Source organism: Hyperolius riggenbachi, chromosome 6, assembly GCF_040937935.1.
Source record: "Hyperolius riggenbachi isolate aHypRig1 chromosome 6, aHypRig1.pri, whole genome shotgun sequence".
NCBI lineage: Eukaryota > Metazoa > Chordata > Amphibia > Anura > Hyperoliidae > Hyperolius > Hyperolius riggenbachi.
In genome coordinates, this window is record NC_090651.1 from 224343630 (window position 1) to 224366200 (window position 22571).

Genomic DNA, 22571 nt, shown 5'->3' on the forward strand with positions numbered 1-22571 from the left:
AGGTACGTAGTGTGCACTACTAACTTACTCACGCTCCCCCCAAAACGAACCGCTGCTCCAATTGTCCCACCCTGGACGTTGTCAGATACAGTGACTTTGTAGGACAAGATTCCTGCACTTTGATTGGCCCAATAGGCTGCCTGTCACTTGACAAGCAGCCTGTTGGTCCAAGGTGCAGAGATCTCGTCCTGCAAAGTGAAAGAACCCCCAAGTCAGCTAGCTAATTGTACAAGCTGTTAGTCGGTATTTCTCCTGTCTGGCTCTCGGGCAATTGCGGATGTTGCTGAAACCCAACAGAAGCTGAAGACTGACACTTCTGCTGCCCGGCGGATCAACTGTATGCACATCACCATGGCAACAGGGAGGTGAGCCCTCTGCTGCGCATGCGCACTGTCCCAGTTTGAAAAACATTGTATGGCTCTCACGAAAATACATTTTAAAATATGTGGTGGTTATGGCTCTCTCAGCCAAAAAGGTTCCTGACTACTGTTCTAGATAAATCCTTCTATCCAGTGGCTGGATAGTGAAATGGTTAAGTGCTCTGCCTCTGACACAGGAGACCTGGGTTCGAATCTTGGCTCTTCTTGTTCAGTAAGCCAGAACCTATTCAGTAGGAGACCTTGGGCAAGACTCCCTAACACTGCTACTGCCTATAGAGCGGGTCCTAGTGGCTGCAGCTCTGGCCCTTTGAGTCCGCCATGAGAAAAGCGTGATATAAATGTTCTGTGTCTGTGTTTGTAGAGCACCTGCTCAGGCATTCTTCACTAGATAACTGCTGTATCACAGACTTTCATAGCTGCAGACTGAGCTGTTCTCAGAAATCTGTCTCTACTCTACCAAGCTGCAGTCTAAACGAAGCATCAACAGCTTTGCCCAATTTCAGCTCCTTCATTCAACTGCTTTGTTTTTGGTCACCAAACCACTTGAGCCCTAAAGGTTTATACCCCCTAGTGACCAGGCCATTTTTTACAATTCGCCACTTCACAATTTTAAAGGTTTATTGCTCGATTATACAATTTAGCAACCCAAATTAATTTTACCTCCCTTTAATCTCACAAATAGAGCTTTCTTTTGGTGGTATTTGATTGCTGCTGCTATTTTTACTTTTTATTATTTTAATAAAAAAAAGGAAATTTTGTAAAAAAAAAACAAACAAACACATAAGTTAATTGGTTTCTTCCTTAATTGGCTCTAGACTACAATAAAAACACTACACTATACATACATACATACATACATAGACATATGCCTATGGTAGGGATTAGATTGTGAGTATAGAGACTATATTCGGCGTTAAGTGGTCCAGAAGAAGTTAAAGAGGAACTCCAGTGAACATTTTACTGTTGGCAGGTGATGTAGCTGCTGCATGGTTTTTGGCAGTTGGAAACAGCTGTAACAGCTATTTCCCACAAAAGTTCAAACTTTTCTTGTGGGAGGGGTTACTTGTGGGAGGGGTTTCACCACAATATCAGTCATACAGCGCCCCCTGATGGTCTGTTTGTGAAAAGGAATAGATTTCTCATGTAAAAGGGGTATCAGCTACTGATTGGGATAAAGTTTAATTTTTGGTCTGAGTTTCTCTACAAGTACAAAAGCACTGTTTGAAATAAAAAATGAATAGTTGGTCACTCTGTTTTCTGCATTATGAGATGCTGAATTTAGATCACTGCATGAGGTTATTGTGATATTTCAGTTAAAGGATATCAGCAGCTATCAATAATCTATAATACTAATGCACAGTTTTAAGTATGCATGGACCTTGAAGCTGAGAGATCACCATGACAAGCAACTGGCATCTTTTATATTACAGGGATTTTGACTAGTATTATTTCAAACTCAAAAAGACTTAGTATGAATGATGCATTTGTGGGTGGCAGCTTAGCGTCAACGGCGCAGTTGTGGGCAGCGGTGACTTACTGTGGCCAGCGCAGTTGTGGGTGGCAACTTATTGTGGACTGTGGTTAGTGCGGAACAATTATTTCGAGAATCAGGGGATTCCCTGGTTTTGCACAAAGTGGGGAACAGTTGGCTGGCACTATATAAGGTTCTTCAAGCTGTCTGTGCCCACTTTAGGAGTTTTTCCTACTGTTCCTACTATCCGGCACACGACAGCAAGTGGTGTAAAGTCTTTTCAACATGGACACAGAAATCAAAATGCTGATAGAGGTGGTAGCAGTACCCTACGTGACTAAAACAAGCTTTCACGGATACACATGCAAATTAAAAATAATCCCTGCTTGTGCCCTAACTGTAAAAAGAGCCCATATCCTGGTTTTGTTGACTCTAATCGAGACAGGAAATAAAGAGGAAACTCAAACAGAATCTAAACAGCAATATAAATCTAACAAGGATATGGAGCCTGCCAATCTCTATCCAACACTGAAATAAAATTTGAGCTGGAATGCCCTTAAAGCGGATCCGAGATGAAAAACTAACTATAACAAGTAACTTGTCTATATATCTTATCTAAAGTTTAGATAGTTTAAACAGCAAATCTAGCTGAAAACAGCTTCAATAGAGTATGATTATTTCTTCTTGTGATACAATGACAGCAGCCATGCTGTTTGTAAACATTACACACAGGCAAGCTTATCTGCATCTTCAGCACTCAACCTGTGAAAAAAACCTAATCCCCCCTCCTCCCTCTGCCTCTGAAATCTCTGGCTAGTAATACCTCCCCCTCCTCCTGCCCAGACAGCTCCCATGAGCCCTTGCTACTGTCTGAAAATGCCAAGGCTCTCTGAAAAGCTGTGGGCGAGGCTTGTTTAGTCTATAGGGAATTAAAGCATTAAAACAAAAACAAAAAGTATTTTAGCTTGAGGAAAGCCCTATGAACAATAGGAAAAGAACACAATTATGCAATGAGTAAAAGTTCATCTCGGATCCACTTTAAAGATAACAGATTAAAATAAATTAGAATTGTCACTTGTATGGAGAGTACAGATATAACACACAGCGCTTCAATTGGAACACAGAAGCTCCTGTGAGACTACCTTTCTAGTCTACTAGGTTATACAGTGACATCACTCAGACATGTGTGGAGGCTCGTGGAGTTCAGCAGAGACCATGTTATATGTGGTCAATGACATGCACAGAATTCTGATGTACAGTATAAGCAGTTTAATGTAAATTGTATGCAGTCTGGAATTGAGACAATTAAATTCAGCTGGAAGTTGTATTCTAGGCATTTGGTCACTGACTCCTCCAGCCCAGCAATTGCTGGATAGTGTACTGGTTAAGGGTCTGGGTTCAAATCTTGACTCTTCCTGTTCAGTAAGCCAGTACCTATTCAGGAGACAATTGGCAAGACTCCTTAACACCGCTATTGCCTATAGAGCACGTTCTAGTGGCTGCAACTCTGGCGTTTCAGTCCACCAGTAGAAAAGCGTGAAATGTTGTCTTTTGTGTCTGGTCTCTCACTCTACCATCCATGATTTCTCAGGAGCTTCACCTTTCCTTTGGAACGCTTCCTGTCTGCCATGTTCCAAGCCTGAAAACCGTCAAACGTACCGTATATACTCGAGTATAAGCCGAGTTTTTGAGCCAAAAAAGTGGCCCAAAAGTGGGGGTCTCGGCTTATACTCGAGTCACTAGCCTTTTACTACTCCCCCCCCCCCCCCCCCCCCACACACACACACACACACACTAGATTGCCACCCTTCCCTAGTTCAAAAAGAATGCATACAGAATGGATTTAAAGAGCTGTGCTGTGTGCCGCGTCACCCGTCTCTCTTCTCACTACCCTTCCAACGAGCTGAGCAATATACTCTGCTTTAGGCTGCCCCGGGCCACCAACCCGACATATTAACCATATTAACCTTCCTGACGGAATTTCCTGATTGGAGGTCGCCGGAGGCGATCGAAGCGGGAGGGGGATGCCGCTGCACAGCGGCTATCATGTAGCGAGCCCTGGGCTCGTTACATGATTTAAAAAAAAAAGATTGAAAAAAAAAACCCAACTGCTGCGCTGCCCCCTGGCGGTTTTTAATAGACCGCTAGGAGGGTTAACAGAAGCACTGTCACCCCCCGAGTCTCTCTTTTCCAGTTACCCTTCCCCAGAGCGATATACATTGTTTTCGCCTGTCCCCGCGCCACCCACCTGGCATATTCAGAGACGTTTACACACTCATCCACGCCGCCTACCGCAATCTCGTATGTATGACGTCCCGCAGAGGCCCATGTAATGAGAAGCATCACTGCAGGACGTCATACATACGGGACCGCGGCAGGCAGCATGCATGCCATAGGAACCCCACAAATGACCCCATTTTAGAAAGAAGACACCCCAAGGTATTCCGTTAGTAGTACAGTGAGCTCATAGAAGATTTTATTTTTTGTCACAAGTTAGCGGAAAATGACACTTTGTGAAAAAAAAACAATAAAAATCAATTTCCGCTAACTTGTGACAAAAAATAAAATCTTCTATGAACTCACCGTGCTACTAACAGAATACTTTGGGGTGTCTTCTTTCTAAAATGGAGTCATTTGTGGGGTTCCTATACTGTCCTGGCATTTTAGGGGCCCTAAACCGTGAGGAGTAGTCTTGAAACAAAATATCTCAAAATGACCTGTGAAATCCTAAAGGCACTCATTGGACTTTGGGCCCCTTAGCGCAGTTAGGGTGCAAAAAAGTGCCACACATGTGGTATCGCCGTACTCGGGAGAAGTAGTACAATGTGTTTTGGGGTGTATTTTTACACATACCCATGCTGGGTGGGAGAAATAACTCTGTAAATGGACAATTGTGTGTAAAAAAAATCAAAAGATTGTCATTTACAGAGGTATTTCTGTCACCCAGCATGGGTATGTGTAAAAATACACCCCAAAACACATTATACTACTTCTCCCGAGTACGGCGATACCACATGTGTGGCACTTTTTTGCACCCTAACTGCGCTAAGGGGCCCAAAGTCCAATGAGTACCTTTAGGATTTCACAGGTCATTTTTGTTTTAAGACTACTCCTCACGGTTTAGGGCCCCTAAAATGCCAGGGCAGTATAGGAACCCCACTAATGACCCCATTTTAGAAAGAAGACACCCCAAGGTATTCCGTTAGGAGTATGGTGAGTTCATAGAAGATTTTATTTTTTTGTCACAAGTTAGCGGAAATTGATTTTAATTGTTTTTTTTTTCACAAAGTGTCATTTTTCACTAACTTGTGACGAAAAATAAAATCTTCTATGAACTCGCCAGTCGCCATACACCTAACGGAATACCTTTGGGTGTCTTCTTTCTAGAATGGGGTCATTTGTGGGGTTCCTATACTGCCCTGGCATTTTAGGGGCCCTAAACCATGAGGAGTAGTCTTGAAACCAAATGTCGCAAAATGACCTGTGAAATCCTAAAGGTACTCATTGGACTTTGGGCCCCTTAGCGTACTTAGGGTGTAAAAAAGTGCCACACATGTGGTACCGCCGTACTCAGGAGAAGTAGTATAATGTGTTTTGGGGTGTATTTTTACACATACCCATGCTAAGTGGGAGAAATATCTCTGTAAATGACAATTGTTTGATTTTTTTACACACAATTGTCCATTTACATAGAAATGTCTCCCACGCAGCATGGGTATGTGTAAAAATACACCCCAAAACACATTATACTACTTTTCCTGAGTACTGCGGTACCACATGTGTGACACTTTTTTGCAGCCTAGGTGCGCTAAGGGGCCCAACGTCCTATTCACAGGTCATTTTGAGGCATTTGTTTTCTAGACTACTCCTAGCGGTTTAGGGCCCCTAAAATGCCAGGGCAGTATAGGAACCCCACAAGTGACCCCATTTTAGAAAGATGACACCCCAAGGTATTCCGTTAGGTGTATGGCGACTGGCGAGTTCATAGAAGATTTTATTTTTCGTCACAAGTTAGTGAAAAATGACACTTTGTGAAAAAATTTCCGCTAACTTTTGACAAAAAATAAAATCTTCTATGAACTCGTCATACACCTAACAGAATACCTTGGGGTGTCTTTTTTTCTAAAATGGGGTTACTTGTGGGGTTCCTATACCGCCCTGGCATTTTACGGGCCCAAAACCGTGAGTAGTCTGTAAACCAAATGTCTCAAAATGACTGTTCAGGGGTATCAAGCATCTGCAAATTTTGATGACAGGTGGTCTATGAGGGGGCGAATTTTGTGGAACCGGTCATAAGCAGGGTGGCCTTTTAGATGACAGGTTGTATTGGGCCTGATCTGATGGATAGGAGTGCTAGGGGGGTGACAGGAGGTGATTGATGGGTGTCTCAGGGGGTGGTTAGAGGGGAAAATAGATGCAATCAATGCACTGGGGAGGTGATTGGAAGGGGGTCTGAGGGGGATCTGAGGGTTTGGCCGAGTGATCAGGAGCCCACACGGGGCAAATTAGGGCCTGATCTGATGGGTAGGTGTGCTAGGGGGTGACAGGAGGTGATTGATGGGTGTCTCAAGGTGTGATTAGAGGGGGGAATAGATGCAAGCAATGCACTGGCGAGGTGATCAGGGCTGGGGTCTGAGGGCATTCTGAGGGTGTGGGCGGGTGATTGAGTGCCCTAGGGGCAGATAGGGGTCTAATCTGATAGGTAGCAGTGACAGGGGGTGATTGATGGGTAATTAGTGGGTGTTTAGGGTAGAGAACAGATGTAAACACTGCACTTGGGAGGTGATCGGACGTCGGATCTGCGGACGATCTATTGGTGTGGGTGGGTGATCAGATTGCCCGCAAGGGGCAGGTTAGGGGCTGATTGGTGGGTGGCAGTGACAGGGGGTGATTGATGGGTGGCAGTGACAGGAGGTGATTGATGGGTGATTGATAGGTGATTGACAGGTAATCAGTGGGTTATTACAGGAGAGAACAGATGTAAATATTGCACTGGCGAATTGATAAGGGGGGGTCTGAGGGCAATCTGAGCGTGTAGGCGGGTGATTGGGTGCCCGCAAGGGGCAGGTTAGGGGCTGATTGATGGGTGGCAGTGACAGGGGGTGATTGATGGGTGGCAGTGACAGGGGGTGATTGATGGGTGATTGACAGGTGATCAGTGGGTTATTACAGGGAAGGACAGATGTAAATAATGCCCTGGCGAATTGATAAGGGTCTGAGGGCAATCTGAGCGTGTAGGCGGGTGATTGGGTGCCCGCAAGGGGCAGATTAGGGTCTGATCTGATGGGTAACAGTGACAGGTGGTGATAGGGGGTAATTGATGGGTGATTGATGGGTAATTAGTGGGTGTTTAGAGGAGAGAATAGATGTAAACACTGCGCTTGGGTGGTGATCTGATGTCGGATCTGCGGGCGATCTATTGGTGTGGGTGGGTGATCAGTTTGCCCGCAAGGGGCAGGTTAGGGGCTGATTGATGGGTGGCAGTGACAGGGGGTGATTGATGGGTGGCAGTGACAGGGGGTGATTGATGGGTGATTGACAGGTGATCAGTGGGTTTTTACAGGGAAGGACAGATGTAAATATTGCCCTGGCGAATTGATAAGGGGGGGTCTGAGGGCAATCTGAGCGTGTAGGCGGGTGATTGGGTGCCCGCAAGGGGCAGATTAGGGTCTGATCTGATGTGTAACAGTGACAGGTGGTGATAGGGGGTGATTGATGGGTAATTAGTGGGTGTTTAGAGGAGAGAATAGATGTAAACACTGCGCTTGGGTGGTGATCTGATGTCGGATCTTCAGGGGATCTATTGGTGTGGGTGGGTGATCAGATTGCCCGCAAGGGAAGGGGCAGGTTAGGGGCTGATTGATGGGTGGCAGTGACAGGGGGTGATTGATGGGTGATTAGGGGGGTGATTGGGTGCAAACAGGGGTCTGGGGGGTGGGCGGGGGGGGGGTCTGATGGGTGCTGTGGGCGATCTGGGGCAGGGGGGGGGGAATCAGTGTGCTTGGTGCAGACTAGGGTGGCTGCAGCCTGCCCTGGTGGTCCCTCGGACACTGGGACCACCAGGGCAGGAGGCAGCCTGTATAATACACTTTTTAAACATTACAAAGTGTATTATACACTTTGTGTGCGGCGATCGTCGGTTTAACATCCCGCCGGCGCTTCCGTATGGCCGGCGGGATGTTGCGGCGGGTGAGCGGAGCCAGGTGGCGGCGGAGGATCGCGTCACGGATGACGCGATCGCTCCGCCCATGTCCCTACAAGGACCGCAGCCATTTGTCAATACGGCGGTCCTTGAGGGGTCCACTTCCCGGCCACCAATTGTCAATACGGCAGTCGGGAAATGGTTAAAAAAGGTACAATGTTAAGGCTGAAATTTAGTTGTAAGAGCCAAACACAACATTATTATTATTTATTTATAAAGCGCCAACATATTCCGTGGCGCTGTACAATGTAAGAAAACAAACAAGGGATGCATAATGATACAGACAATGATATACATCAAATATGAACACTGATACAAGATACAGCACTGCTGATTACAATTTGATTTAACATGATGACTAAAGTGTATAAACCCACAGGCAGTACCTCCACCCTAACCTACTGGTATACCTGTAAGCCTGTGTATACGCAATAAACCTGAATAGCAAGAGTTGGTGCTCCATATCATTTCTTTCTACTGCCTGTGGATGTTACCTCTGGACTGTGAGCACAACCACTAACAGGAGCGATTACATAGAGTCAGCTGTCAGCCAGCAACTGGTGCTAATCATTCATATCCTCTATCTTGTTATCTAAAGTGTATAAATGTCTAATGCTGGGAATACACGGTTCGTTTTTGCCTTCGTTTAAACCTTCGATTCGTTCGGTAAACGAATCGAGTTGAAAACGTATGTGAAAATAGTCATAATCTCATTATAGTTTCGATTAATAGACCCCAAAAACGAACGACTAGTGATCGAACATGTTTGATATTATCTCTCTTTATCCATCTAATCGAGCCATTGGTAGGCTTGATGGCTGTTCAGATCGATTATATATTCGTTTATGCTAGTCCGTCCCTGTAAAAAGGGATTTTCGTTTCGTTTCTTTGCAGCCTTCGATCATTGGAAAAACGAAACCATCAGAATCGAAAAAAAAAACGAAACCGTGGGTGGTGATATTAACCGTATGACCGATTATTTCGGGATCGAAAAGGACAAAAGGCACAATCGAAACGAAGGTTTAAACAAAGGCAAAAACGAACCGTGTATTCCCAGCATAACAGTGTGCAAGCAATTAAATTAATAACATTCCATAACACAAAAGGGTGAGAGCCCTGCCCTTGCGAGCTTACAATCTAAAGGAATGGGGTGGAAACAAGAGGTGGGGATGTATACAGTAAATGTACAGGCAGTGCGCAATTAGGTTATTTAGTGGGTGCATGGCCTAAGCTAGAGAATATGCTTGTCGGAAAAGGTGGGTTTTGAGGGAGCGTTTAAAGATTTCGAAGGTGGGAGAGTGGCGGATGTGTTGTGGAAGGGCATTCCAGAGGAGGGGTGAGGCACGTGAGAAATCTTGTACACGTGAATGTGAGGAGGTAATTGTAGAAGAGGATAGAAGAAGCTTGTGTGCAGATCCGAGATTGCAGTTGGGTTGGTATCTGGAGACTAGTGAGGAGATGTATAGGGGAGAGAGATTGTGGAGAGCTTTGTAGGTTAGGGTTAAGAGTTTGAACTGAATCCTCTCATTAATTGGTAGCCAGTGAAGAGCTTGACAGAGAGGGTCAGCAGAGGAAGAGCGAGAGGAGAGATGAATGAGTCGAGCAGCAGAGTTCAGTACAGAATTGAGCGGTGTTAGTCGGTTAGTTGGAAGTCCACCAAGCAATATATTGCAATAGTCCAATCGAGATATAATAAGAGCATGTACTAACATTTTGGTTGTGTCATGGGAGAGAAAAGGTTGGATACGTGCTATGTTTTTCAGTTGGAAATGGCAGGAGCTGGTTAGGGAGTTAATGTGAGGAGTAAATGAGAGGGAAGAATCAAATATTACCCCCAAGCACCGTGCTTTGGGAACTGATGTTATAGACGTGTTGTTAACATTTATTGTAATATCAGGCAAAGGGGTGGACAGGGATGGTGGAAAGACTATTAGTTCAGTTTTATTCATATTAAGTTTTAAGAAGCGAGAGGACATGAAAGAGGAAATAGCGGACAGGCAGTTGGGAACCCGTGTGAGGAGGGAGTTAAGGTCTGGGGCCGAGAGGTACAGTTGTGTATCGTCTGCATATAGGTGGTATTGGAAACCAAATGAGCTGATTAAGTTACCAAGACCGTGCATGTAGATGGAGAAGAGGAGGGGACCGAGGACAGAGCCTTGAGGTACTCCTACAGACAGAGGATGTGAAGAGGAGGCCTGATCTGAATAAGAAACAGTGAAAGACCTTCCAGAGAGGTAGGTAGGACAACATCCAAATAACTGGGGGAAATAAAGGACGTGGAAGAACATGGCCATATATCTAGCGATTCTGTTGACCATCTGATTCAATTTTTATCAAATTAGATGAAAATCGGTTCCACAAGCATGCCGATCGACGACGAATTAACCCACTTTGGGCCATATTCAGTTGTATGTATTGATCAAGCAAGCTGGAAAATTTCGGGCCAACATAGTCCATCAAGTGGGCGGCAGTAATGGCGTGCAATATCGGGAGAAGCAACGAACAGAACCCCTGGCTGCTGTCTCCCCAAATGTTATATGTGCCCCTCGGTAGCCATACAATAAACATGTGGCTGCCAGGTACAGCACTGCCACTTGGGTGATGTCACACACACACCACATGCTATGCGCTGCATTCACGTGGGACTCGAATACATAAGAAGAGCAGCTGGACATGTGAGAGCTTGAATACACAGGCACATATAACATTTGGGGGGACAGCGAGGTGGTCATGCTGAAATGGATGTGAAATCGGCCTGTGGTGTTTGGGCCAGGGCTGTGGAGTAGGAGTTGGAGCAATTTGGGGTACCTAGAGTTGGTGGTTTCATGAACTAAGGAGTCGGATGATTTTTGTACAAAGTCTAAAGCCCTGGTAAGTATTATACTAAGGAGTCGGAGAGTCGAAGGTTTCATAAACTGAGGAGTCGGAGGTTTCATAAACTGAGGAGGGGGGGGAGGGGAGAGAGAGAGAGAGAGGGGGGGGGGGGGGGGAAGAGGGGAGGGGGAGAGCGAGAGAGGGGGGGGGGAAGAGCGAGGGGGGGAGAGAGAGAGAGAGAGAGAGAGAGAGAGAGATCTGTCTCTTGGTCGATCTGCCCATACATCACTAAAAATGTATGGACACCTTTAGTCAAGGCCCCAGAGGTGCAAGATTACAGTTGTAATCAACTGTGCATCATAGGATCTTCTCAAGTATTGAACAACTTCAAGTCCATAACTAGTGTGAAATCTAGGCTCTTAAGAGATTAATTTATAGAACTGCAAGTTGATTTCTCCTGTGGGGACTGCAAAAAGAACCAGCTTAGAGGGACACTTAAGCCAAACAAAAAAAAATCAGTTTTACTCACCTAGGGCTTCCAATAGCCCCCTGCAGCTGTCCGGTGCCCTCGCCGTCTCCCTCCGATCCTCCTGGCCCCGCCGGCAGCCACTTCCTGTTTCGGTGACAGGAGCTGACAGGCTGGGGACGCAAGTGATTCTTCGCGTTCCCAGACACATTAGCACCCTCTATGCTGCTATATGGTATATGATATATGCTATAGTAGCATAGATGGCGCTATTGTGGCCAGGAACGCGAAGAATCACTCGCGTCCCCAGTCTGTCAGCTCCTGTCACCGAAACAGGAAGTGGCCGCCGGCGGGGCCAAGAGGATCGGAGGGAGACGGCGAGGGCACCGGACAGCTGCAGGGGGCTATTGGAAGCCCCAGGTGAGTAAAACTCATTTTTTTTGTTTGACTTAAGTGTCCCTTTAAATTCTACCCACACAGTTTCAGGTTTTCAAATATCTGATTTGTTTCATCCAGGCCCTTATTAAGCCCCATCTACACCATGGGACATTGTAGCAATCCGGCGGCTCGATTAGCCGCCGGATCGCCTCTTCTGCGTGCCCGCCGCGTCCCCGCTCACCGCGCCGCATTCGATTCCTCGCTCGTGCCCGCTCGTCCCCGCCGGCGCCGCTTATCTCCCGCACGATTCCCTGCCATTGTCCCCTCGCGGGGATCGAGCAGGGAATCGGCGGTGCGGAGATCCGTCCTGTCGGATCTTATCAATCGAGCCGCAACAGCGTAGATGCGGCTTTAAACTGGAATTGAACAGATGATCTATTTGTCTGAGTTCTTCGTAATCTGACCTAGAGTGGGGCAAACTTATCAAGAGAAATGCAAATAAAACTAGAGCAATCGCATAGATAGAGCAACCAATCAGCTTTACCTTTAGCTGAAACACTGATTCTGATTGGTCGCTGTGGACAAATACTAGTGCTCCAGTTTTCTTTGATAAATTAGCCCCAGTGTTTCGCTGAAACAGAGCCGGAAATAGACATTGAAACCTGATTGGATGTTGCAATTTTACTAAGATCAGCAGCAGTAACAGCCATGCAGTTTATAAAACTTTATAAAATATGATAATCAATAATGATTTTCAATGTGAATTAGAGTAAATGTGTTAAATACTGTAATAAGAGTGGGACCAAACAGCTATTTAAAGGGCTAAACATAAGAGATTGCATCATATAGCCAAGTATAAAAAAAAAAGGCTGCCACAATATTAATACATAAAACATAAACTGTAGAATGGTTTTAGGCAATATTTAATAAACCTCTATAAAACAACTTGTAATAAAGTGTCTGGACTGGGCTATGCATGTTGCAATACATTACTATGTCCCAAGTCTGCACATTGCACAACAGTGAAGACTACTGAAGTCCACAAGGGGTCATTGGAGGAAAAGAAGAGAAATATCTTTCTTCTTACAAAAAGGTTTTCTTCTCTTACCATCAATGCATTCAGTAATATTTATTCTCTTTTTTTCTTTATGCAATCTTAATAGAAACCAGTACTAAAAGATATACAGTGCAGGGGCATAACTAGAAATCACTGGGCTACCCTGCAAAACTTTGAGCCTGCTGCACACTGAATAGGGACTGTCTACAATCTAGGTTCTCAACGTGTGGTACGCGTACCCCAGGGGGTACTTCTGTTGGTTCCAGGGGGTACTCGGGTTTGATGTACTTAACTAATAAATAAAAATTTAGAGTTTTAGAAAATGATAAATCTTATTTAAACAACACCAAATTAGAATTTTAGCTAATTAACCACCCTGGCGTTCTGATTAAATCGCCAGGGTGGCTGCGGGAGGTTTTTTTTTAAATTAAAAAAAAACTATTTCATGCAGCCAACTGAAAGTTGGCTGCATGAAAGCCCACTAGAGGGCGCTCCGGAGGCGATCTTCCGATCGCCTCCGGCGCCCAGAATAAACAAGGAAGGCCGCAATGAGCGGCCTTCCTTGTTTTGCTTATATCGTCGCCATAGCGACGAGCGGAGTGACGTCATCGACGTCAGCCGACGTCCTGACGTCAGCCGCCTCCGATCCAGCCCTTAGCGCTGGCCGGAACTTTTTGTTCCGGCTGCGCAGGGCTCAGGCGGCTAGGGGGGCCCTCTTTCGCCGCTGCTCGCGGCGAATCGCCGCAGAGCGGCGGCGATCAGGCAGCACACGCGGCTGGCAAAGTGCCGGCTGCGTGTGCTGCACTTTATTTGATAAAAATCGGCCCAGCAGGGCCTGAGCGGCAGCCTCCGGCGGTGATGGACGAGCTGAGCTCGTCCAGACCGCTCAGGAGGTTAAAAGCAATTGTAAAGGTTTGGAAATTGTTCAGAACCAATTATCATGTACTACGATTAAATATATATTTGTCAAGGGGTACTTGTGATAAAGTGTACTATGCTAGGGGGTACTCAGTGAGTACAGGGTTTTAAAAGGGGTACATACCAATAAAATGTTGAGAAACACTGGTCTACAACATCTTGTCTGCAAAACTTGGTATGATTCCTCATCAGTGTCTGAGCAGATGCAGTCCTTCGAACAATTGTGCAGAGAGCATAATTTCTTTTTTTTTTTTTTTTTTTTTTTTTACCTCCATGCCCTTAGTTGTCAGTCTCTCAGGACAGGTAAAATAACCCCAACATACACACACACACAAACACACACACACGGCCCCCTGCAGCTTCTAGGCCCCCTTGCGGCTGCATCCCTTACAGGGTCTATTGTTACGTCCCTGATACAGTAGCTGTCATTTCCAATAGCCTACTGAAAATACTCCATGCCTGTCTATGTATAATTTCAATACTTTATCAGTCATTGACACAGAACACGCAAATAAGCGTGGATAGATAGCACAGTGAGGTTAGCATATTGATGGAGCAGAGAGGTCTGTACATGCAGACAGGCACCTGGTATAACAAGTTAGAACTCTTTACTGAAGAAAACATGCAAAGATAAATCATACACAACCATCAGGTAATGCAGCTTACTTAGAACAGAGAGGAACACAGAGTGAATACAGGAGATCACAATACCATAGAGCTCATCATCACACTTAACAGACAGACAGTGACATCTTGTGGTTGCTAGCCAATGTAGCAGAAGCATAGGTTACAACTGCCCTTCCTCGAGGGGCATTCCTTAGTGTGGACCCATCTACCTTAATCTCTAGTCCTCATTTATGCCCTTTTCAAGTATGTATAATTCTGTACACATAAATATAACATGTCTTTATCTACTGCAACGCTCTCTGTGCAGGCCTTCCAAATAAAGACCTACACTGCCAGCAGCTAGTACAGAATGCTGCCACAAGGTTGTTAACGTGCCAACCCTGCCATTGCCACATAACACCAATCCTTTACTCACTCCACTAGCTACCCATAAAATGGAGAATCCTCTTTAAAATTGGCAAAAACGCAAACATTCAAATCTCTACACAACCTCTACACAACCTAGACCCCGGATTTGTTGTAACTGCGTCACTCCCTCCACAACCTCAAATCAAACAGATCCAATAACTTGACCATCCCTACTCTAACTAAAAACATTTGGAGCCAGAGCCTTCTGTCATGCTGCCATTACCCTTTGGAATGCCTTGCCACACCCAATCAAGACAGCACTAACCCTGGAGAAGTTTAAAAGCAAAACTGAAAGGCCACCTGTTAAGTCTGGCATTTATGATCACATAACATTTTCCCCTGTAACCCATCACTATATACTGATCTGAGACAAGCTTATGCCCTTTGGGTCCTATGGGAGAATAGCGCTTTACAAATGTTTCATTGATGTAGTTGATGTAAACTGATCATTTTACAACGCATTTTGCTTTTCTAGAATTACTTTTTGGATGAAGACAGCTGTAAGCACATGTAAACGATACCAGTAATCTGTGCTTTGTGGAACATCAAATGGCATATATGCTCATTTGTGCCATCAAACAAGTCTCAGTGCATCCTGTGCTACTGTACCTATAAAGGTGGCAAGCTTGAGTGCTGTGTGTCCTGTTCCCCAGTTCAGCGATGTTTCATACACTCAAATAATACAGATGCCACCAAACTGTCCAGCGGGCATTACTACGTGATTGACAGCGCTAACTAAGCACTGCTCAAAAGCACTGCCACTGTCTAGTGGGGCGTTACTACACCGCCAAGCGAGACACCAGGGAACAGCCCTGGTACACCCTTGGCAGGCACCAAGCTCGGGTACACAAAATTAGACACTTACCTAAAGAGAGGGAAGCCTCTGGATCCTATTGAGGCTTCCCTCTGTGATCTGCTGCCCCCCATCGCTGAACGCAACCCTCCCAAAGATTAGCAACAAGGTATTGTCGCTGATCCTATCAGGGCCGCTCGGCTCCTTTTCTGCAGTCATGGCCGTGCAGTAGACACTCTAGCCCGCCGTCACATGCACATCAGGTTCAGCAACAAGCGGGACTCCCAACAACCGAGAGAAGCCTCAATAAAATCCTGAGGCTTCCCTCCCTTCATGATAAGAATCTTGTTTTTGAACCCAAACTTAGGCTCGGGTCCACTTCAAAGTACATTTAAAGGGAAACATTCAGGGTTCTTAAAAAAAAAAAAAAAAAGCAAGTCTACTTACCTGGGGCTTCTTCTAGCTCCTGGCAGCTTATGTGTCCCTCGCCATAGCTCCACTCCCAGTCAGTGGCGATGGGTCCCCTCCATTGCAGCAGCTGACCTGATGAGGACGGCTGCCTCTGCGCCTGCGCTCCCTGCAGTACTTATGCACCTGGGCAGAACACTCCTGGCTACGTAAAGCGCGATCGCAAATGGCCGCATGCTCGCACAGGCACAGAGGTTGCCAACCTTTCCAGGTCGGCTGCTACAATGGAGGGGACCCAGTTCCACCAGCTGGGAGCGGAGCTGCAGTGAGGGACACATAAGCTGCCAGGAGCTGGAGGAAGCCCCAGGTAAGTAGATCTGCTTTTTTATAGAAACCGGATGTTTCCTTTAAACATAAAATAAAACTGTGGTATAGCTAAAAGTCATTTTTAGGAGTACCAGGATAGATACAATAGTTTATCTCATCTATTTATTTTCACCTCGGTATTCCTTTAAACATAGTCCTTGAGCCGTTTTAGCCAAGTCAGAACACCACTATAATCAACACGGGAAATGGAAGGAGTATGGCACAACTGTAAACCTACCAAGACAAGGCCGTCCACCTAAACTCTCAGGCCGAACAAGGAGAGCGCTGGTCAGAAATGCAGTCAAGAGGCCCATGGTGACTCTGGACGAGCTGCAGAGATCTACATCTCAGGTGGGAGACGCTGTCCATAGGACAACTACTGTACAAAGTTGGCCTTTATGGAAGAGTGGCAAGAAGAAAGGCATTGTTAACAGAAAGCATAAGAAGTCCCGTTTGCAGTTTGCCACAAGCCATGTGGGGGACACAGCAACCATGTGGAAGAAGGTGCTCTGGTCAGATGAGACCAAAATGGAACTTTTTGGCCAAAATGCAAAATGCTATGTGTGGCAGAAAACTAACACTGCACGTCACTCTGAACACACCATCCCCACTGTCAAATATGGTGGTGGCAGCATCATGCTCTGGGGGTGCATCTCTTCAGCAGGGACAGGGAAGCTGGTCAGAGTTGATGGGAAGGTGGATGGAGCCAAATACAGGGCAAACTTGGAAGAAAATCTCTTGGAGACTGCAAAAGACTTGAGACTGGGGCGGAGGTTCACCTTCCAGCAGGACAATGACCCTAAACATAAAGCCAGGGCAACAATGGAATGGTTTAAAACAAAACATATCCATGTGTTAGAATGGCCCAGTCATAGTCCAGATCTAAATCCAATCGAGAATCTGTGGCAAGATCTGAAAACTGCTGTTCACAAACGCTGTCCATGTAATCTGACTGAGCTGGAGCTGTTTTGCAAAGAAGAATTGGCAAGGATTTCAGTCTCTAGATGTGCAAAGCTGGTAGAGACATACCCTAAAAGACTGGCAGCTGTAATTGCAGCAAAAGGTGGTTCTACAAAGTATTGACTCAGGGGGCCGAATAATTACGCACACCCCACTTTGCAGTTATTTATTTGTAAAAAATGTTTGGAATCATGTATGATTTTTGTTCCACTTCTCACATGTACACCACTTTGTAGTGGTCTTTCACGTGGAATTCCAATAAAATTGATGCATGTTTGTGGCAGTAATGTGACAAAATGTGGAAAACTTCAAGGGGCTGAATACTTTTGCAACCCACTGTATACACTATATATATATATATATATATATATATATATATATATATATATATATATATATATATATATATATATATATATAGTGACAGAGGAAGAAACCTAAAAACTTCTACATACAAAAAGAAATAAAATATTACAACACTCAGCACCAGGGGCGTAACTAGGCCCCACCGGGCCCCCCTGCGGAATGTCAGAGCGGGCCCCCCCCCCCGGGGCCCGCTCGTGGCCGTTTCGTGGGGGCTGGAGGGGTGGCAGCATGAGGGGAAGCCTTGGCCACAGTCGGCGGGGGGAGGGGAAGTATCTCCCCTCTCCCTCACCTCGGGGCTCTCCCCTCTGCGCTCCCCTCCAGCTAGATATAGTGTGGGCAGCGGGCAGATATATACCTTCTTCTGTGCGTTCCATCGCAGACTCCTCGCTCTTGCGGCTGACGTCACTTCCGGAAGTGACGTCAGCCGCTAGAGCGAGGAGTCTGCGGTGGATCGCATGGAAGAAGGTATGTATCTGCCCGCCGCTGCCCACTGCTCACACTATATCTAGCTGGAGGGAAGCGCAGAGGGGAGAGCCCCGAGGTGAGGGAGAGGGGGGGGGAACTTCCCCTCTTCCCGCCGACTGTGGCCAAGGCTTTCCCCTCATGCTGCCACCCCTCCAGCCCCCCCGAAACGGCCCCGAGCGGGCCCCAGGGGGGGGCCCCGGGCCTTCCCCGCGGTAGCATGGGCTGCAGGGCCTATTGTTACGCCACTGTTCAGCACAAAACAGTTGTTAAACAAAGTCAGATAGGCACACATGCCTACAGATTTGCCAGAAGTTAAAGTATACCTCTGGTGTGAGCTCCTATGTTCCTCTGGTGGGACCTCCTAGGCTCTTTAAAAAGGCAATCCGTTAGCTGCTGATCAACTAAAGTGCAGCTAGCCAATGAACACAGCTAAATTTAGTTTTACCAGCGTAAAGTTTTTTTCTGGTCAACACCACTTGTATATGTTTGGTATGACACCTGCATATAGTGGAATCCATACTATCTGGCACAGGCCAGGTTAGCTTGATGCCGGATATGTGTTCTTGCCAGCTGCTAGAGAAGTTAAAATTAACACCACATCACAAGGGATGCCCAGCCCCCCCCAGGAAACAATATTATACCCGACTTCCCCTGCAGATGCCCACCCACCCCCCAGAGGCAGCCAGTTATGCAGATGCCCCCCCCCCCCCCCTTCCCAGGATAAGTAGGGCTGTGCTTTATGACTATATTTACCAAGTCCCCCTGCCTTGCATACACAACTCCCGATGTCACATGACTGGGAGCCATGTATACAGCACAGAGCAATTGGCTGCTGGGAGAAAGACGAGATGTGTGGCAGCAGAATCAGGTAAATACAATGACATAGCTCCGCTGCATGCCCCCCCCCCCCCCCCCCCATCACATTGACTATTGTTACACCCGTGCCTTCTGCCCAGATCCACTAATGAAACTTGATATGTACAGAGCATATCACAATTATGTAAGGGATATGATGCATGCCGCCATGAAAAGCAGTGAGGGTCTAGAATAAAAATGGAGAGGCAGCGAAAGTTGCCAGCACAACAGGCAGACCCACATCAGTGCTAGTGTAATTATACAGACTGGGAATTGGGTGAGGTAGAAAAATTATCCATGGTAACGTACTAGACTGGATGCAACCCAGATTTAATTGGGCTTATTTACAGTAAAAGTACACTTATTGTTTAATTAGGCTCATTTACTGTTAAAGTATGCTAAAGGTTTAAAGAAGACCAGAGCAAAGGTGGATCAGCTGTCCATTGCACACATACTATGTCTTTATGTAAAGTGCAGCTTCATGTTTGTGGAAAAAAATAATATTTCAGGCAAGAATATGCACTGCAAAGATTTCCTCAAACCCCTCTGGACACTGCTTACCTAAAACGGAATTACATGTCTGAACTTGAGCAGCTATAACTAATTTGGCACAGTAAATTCTGTGCAGCTGTGAGCACACTGACCTGCATGAATGAAGCACTGGGTCTACAGGGAAACAAGCATGCCATGGCTGCAAGAAAACAGAATTCAGCAGCTTTCAAAAATCAGACAGCTACACACTAACTAAAAGGGAAGGGTTTGTTTGAGTATCGTATCAGTATGATTTTTTTCCCCCTGCAAGTGGAGATATACTGTACTGGTTCCAAACTAACCGACTGTGCTTTGGATTTCTTTGTATGTCATCCGTGTAGACTGAAATACACCCAAACTAGAAAAAGCAGAAAATAGGAACATGTTGCTTACCTTCATTCTTTTAGGGAAATTGACAGCAAAATAAGAATAAACCGTTCCGCGACTGCCACCGCCCACAATCAGGACTGTTACACATCTAGTTGGTACCGGCTAAAGGATAAAAACAAAAACAAAGAGAAGATGTCTGACTAAATCATTTATACACAATTATTGTAAAAATAAAGCACTTTTTTATTACATTATTTTTACTGGAGTTCCTCTTAAAGTCTTTCACTTCATTTGAACTGAAGAAGTCACTTGTAGAACTGATGGAATGTGTTGTAAATCACAAGTGACTATTCGGTGTCTGTGAATATGGATTCTGTAATAAAGCTTGTCTGCTCTTGTCAGCATCCCAAATCGCTTCTAATTAATCTGTCAGGAATCCTAATTTGCCTTCAGTTTGTAGAACAATGATATCAGGTCCGAGTCACTCATCCACCAGATCAGGTGTAATGAGAGATGTAGCTTCAGCACATCACATCACAGTGCAGAACAGCCAAACTGCGCATTCGTCCATGCTCTCATTGTTAGAACTTCAGTGAAGAAAAACAAAAAACTGCTCTAAAAAAGGCCATTCACTAGTCAATTAGCCAGTCGATATACATCAGATTCGATCACTGTGATCAAATCTGCTATCAAATCGTTAACGCTAACATTGCCAACCCATTTTTGTCCAATATTGATTGGACAGGATGGAAAAGTTTGCTTGATTGGCAGCGGGTCAGGAGTGCATCAGTATTGGCGTTCGATTCAGTGATGACTTATGCAGAATAGCAGCAGTACGCTCACCTGTCCCGTTGGGGCACGTGTCCCCCTGGGTCCAGTGGTTCAACTTCATGCAATGGGTCTCCTCCTTCCAGTGTCCTCTTCTTTTCGTGCCATGAAGCACAAGCCGAAGTTCAAACACAAGTGGTCTAAGCAGCAGGAAGAGTGACACAGGGAGGAGGAGACCCGCCACATGAAGTTAAACCGCCAAGCCTAGGAGAACACATGCCAACGGGACAGGTGAGAGCTCTGCTGCCAGCCCAGGGGGGGAGCATTACAGATTTTGAATGAATTTCATTCTGAAACAGATTCAAAAATCAGATTCGATCAGAAAGGGATCTACCTTATGGTCGATTTATCGATGTATGATACACAATTCTAACATGCAACTTTTCAGTCTGCTATATACAGGCAATATGATAAGGATTGTCATATTCTTCGGGAGAATGGAGAAACATATCGGCATACTTGCATGGCCATCACAAGGGGGTGTCAGCTTGTGAGATGAATGTATACTTTTTTTTATTTTTTTATTTATGACTGCACCCCTTACCCCATTAAAGGCAGAGAGCATTTTTAGACATAATCACAGGTCTAAATTGTATTTTCTGTCCAAATATGGGCCTGAAAAATCACAACTGCTTGATCTCAGTAAAGTTTAGAAGCAGTTTGTAGCTGTGTTCCCTTTCCTCTGCCAAATGATTAATACAGTGGTTCTTAAACTTTTTTGGGCGAGATAATTTTTTTTCAAGGCACCCCTCGGCAAAAACAACTACCGAAATGCCGTTATGACGATTCTTAGGCAGCATCCCCCCTCCAAATAGTCAGTGACCCCCATGTTAGACAGCATTACCCCCTCCAAATAGTCATTGACCCCCATGTTAGGCAACATGCCCTCCAGATAATCAGTTAGCCCCTATTAGGCAGCATCCCCCAGTCCAGTTAGCCAGTGAGGCAGCATTCCCCCCATTATGCAGCATCCCCCATGAATGAACATGGCAAGCATAAAGAATCTTGTAGAGCACAGATATTTCCCCACATGGGGACAGCAGTTAGTAACACCCACTTTAATTATGCAGCATCACCTCAGCGTCCCCTCCGGATTGTAAGTGACCCCCATTAGCTGGACAAACATTCTCGTACCTACCCAGGCCAAGGCGCACCGACCCGTCACTCCACCCCGATTCCTCTGATGTCCAACTTCAGCCACGGCTGCCGGCACTAAAGGTTAACTCACGGGTAATGTAGCTGCATTGTATATCAATGTATGGTTGCATTACTGATGGCAATGCACAAAAGATGGGGATGAAGCCTGAGGCACCCCTGGGAGGTACTAAAGGCGCACCAGGGTGCCGCGCCACCCAGTTTGAGAATCCCTGAACTAATATTTCCTTCTACAACTTTCTTACCAACATACTTACCAACTCAAAATCAAAAAAACTGTCCTCTTTATTTTCCACATCAGTTTTATCATTTGATTCCTGGAAGAGAAATTAACAGAAAAAAAATATATAATTACAAATGCAGCATCAATAAAAACATGTAGGCACAAATGTTTACAGTTCTAAATGAAGGGATGCAGCATATACTTAAAGTGTACCAGAGCTGTCGATAAAAGAAGAACCGATATTTACCCGCTGCTTCCTCCTGCAGCATAAACATGTGTGAGTCCCTCGCAGTCATCTTGCATTCTGCCGTAAAGCCGCGATCAGCCCCGATGATAGTCTCAGTCAGAATCAGTCTGGGCTACTGCGCATGCCCAGACTGGCAATTACTGGGGCTGACCAGCAGACCGCGAGAGGAGGAAGCAGCGGGTAAGTATCAGTTCTTCTTTTATCGACAGCTCTGGTTTCCTTTAATCAACCCAGTTACATTCTGATCAGTATACCAATTACACTCCATTGCTGTTTTACTCCTTACTGAGATCTAATGATCGCCTACTGTGTAGTAACACTTT

At 45.6% G+C, this 22571-nt stretch overlaps 1 protein-coding gene across 5 annotated transcripts in view; it reads right to left on the reverse strand.

The window, feature by feature from the left end:
- LOC137521345 (2,7-anhydro-N-acetylneuraminate hydratase-like) overlaps positions 1–22571 on the reverse strand; it is a 272083-nt gene that overhangs the window by 220328 nt on the left and 29184 nt on the right. For all 5 annotated transcript variants that reach the window (XM_068240474.1, XM_068240477.1, XM_068240475.1 and 2 more), the window contains exons 2-3: positions 22036–22095; positions 19859–19957 (exon numbers count right to left, since the gene is read on the reverse strand). In XM_068240474.1, coding sequence (XP_068096575.1) covers positions 19859–19957; positions 22036–22095 — 159 coding nt within the window. The remainder of the gene's footprint in view (positions 1–19858; positions 19958–22035; positions 22096–22571) is intronic.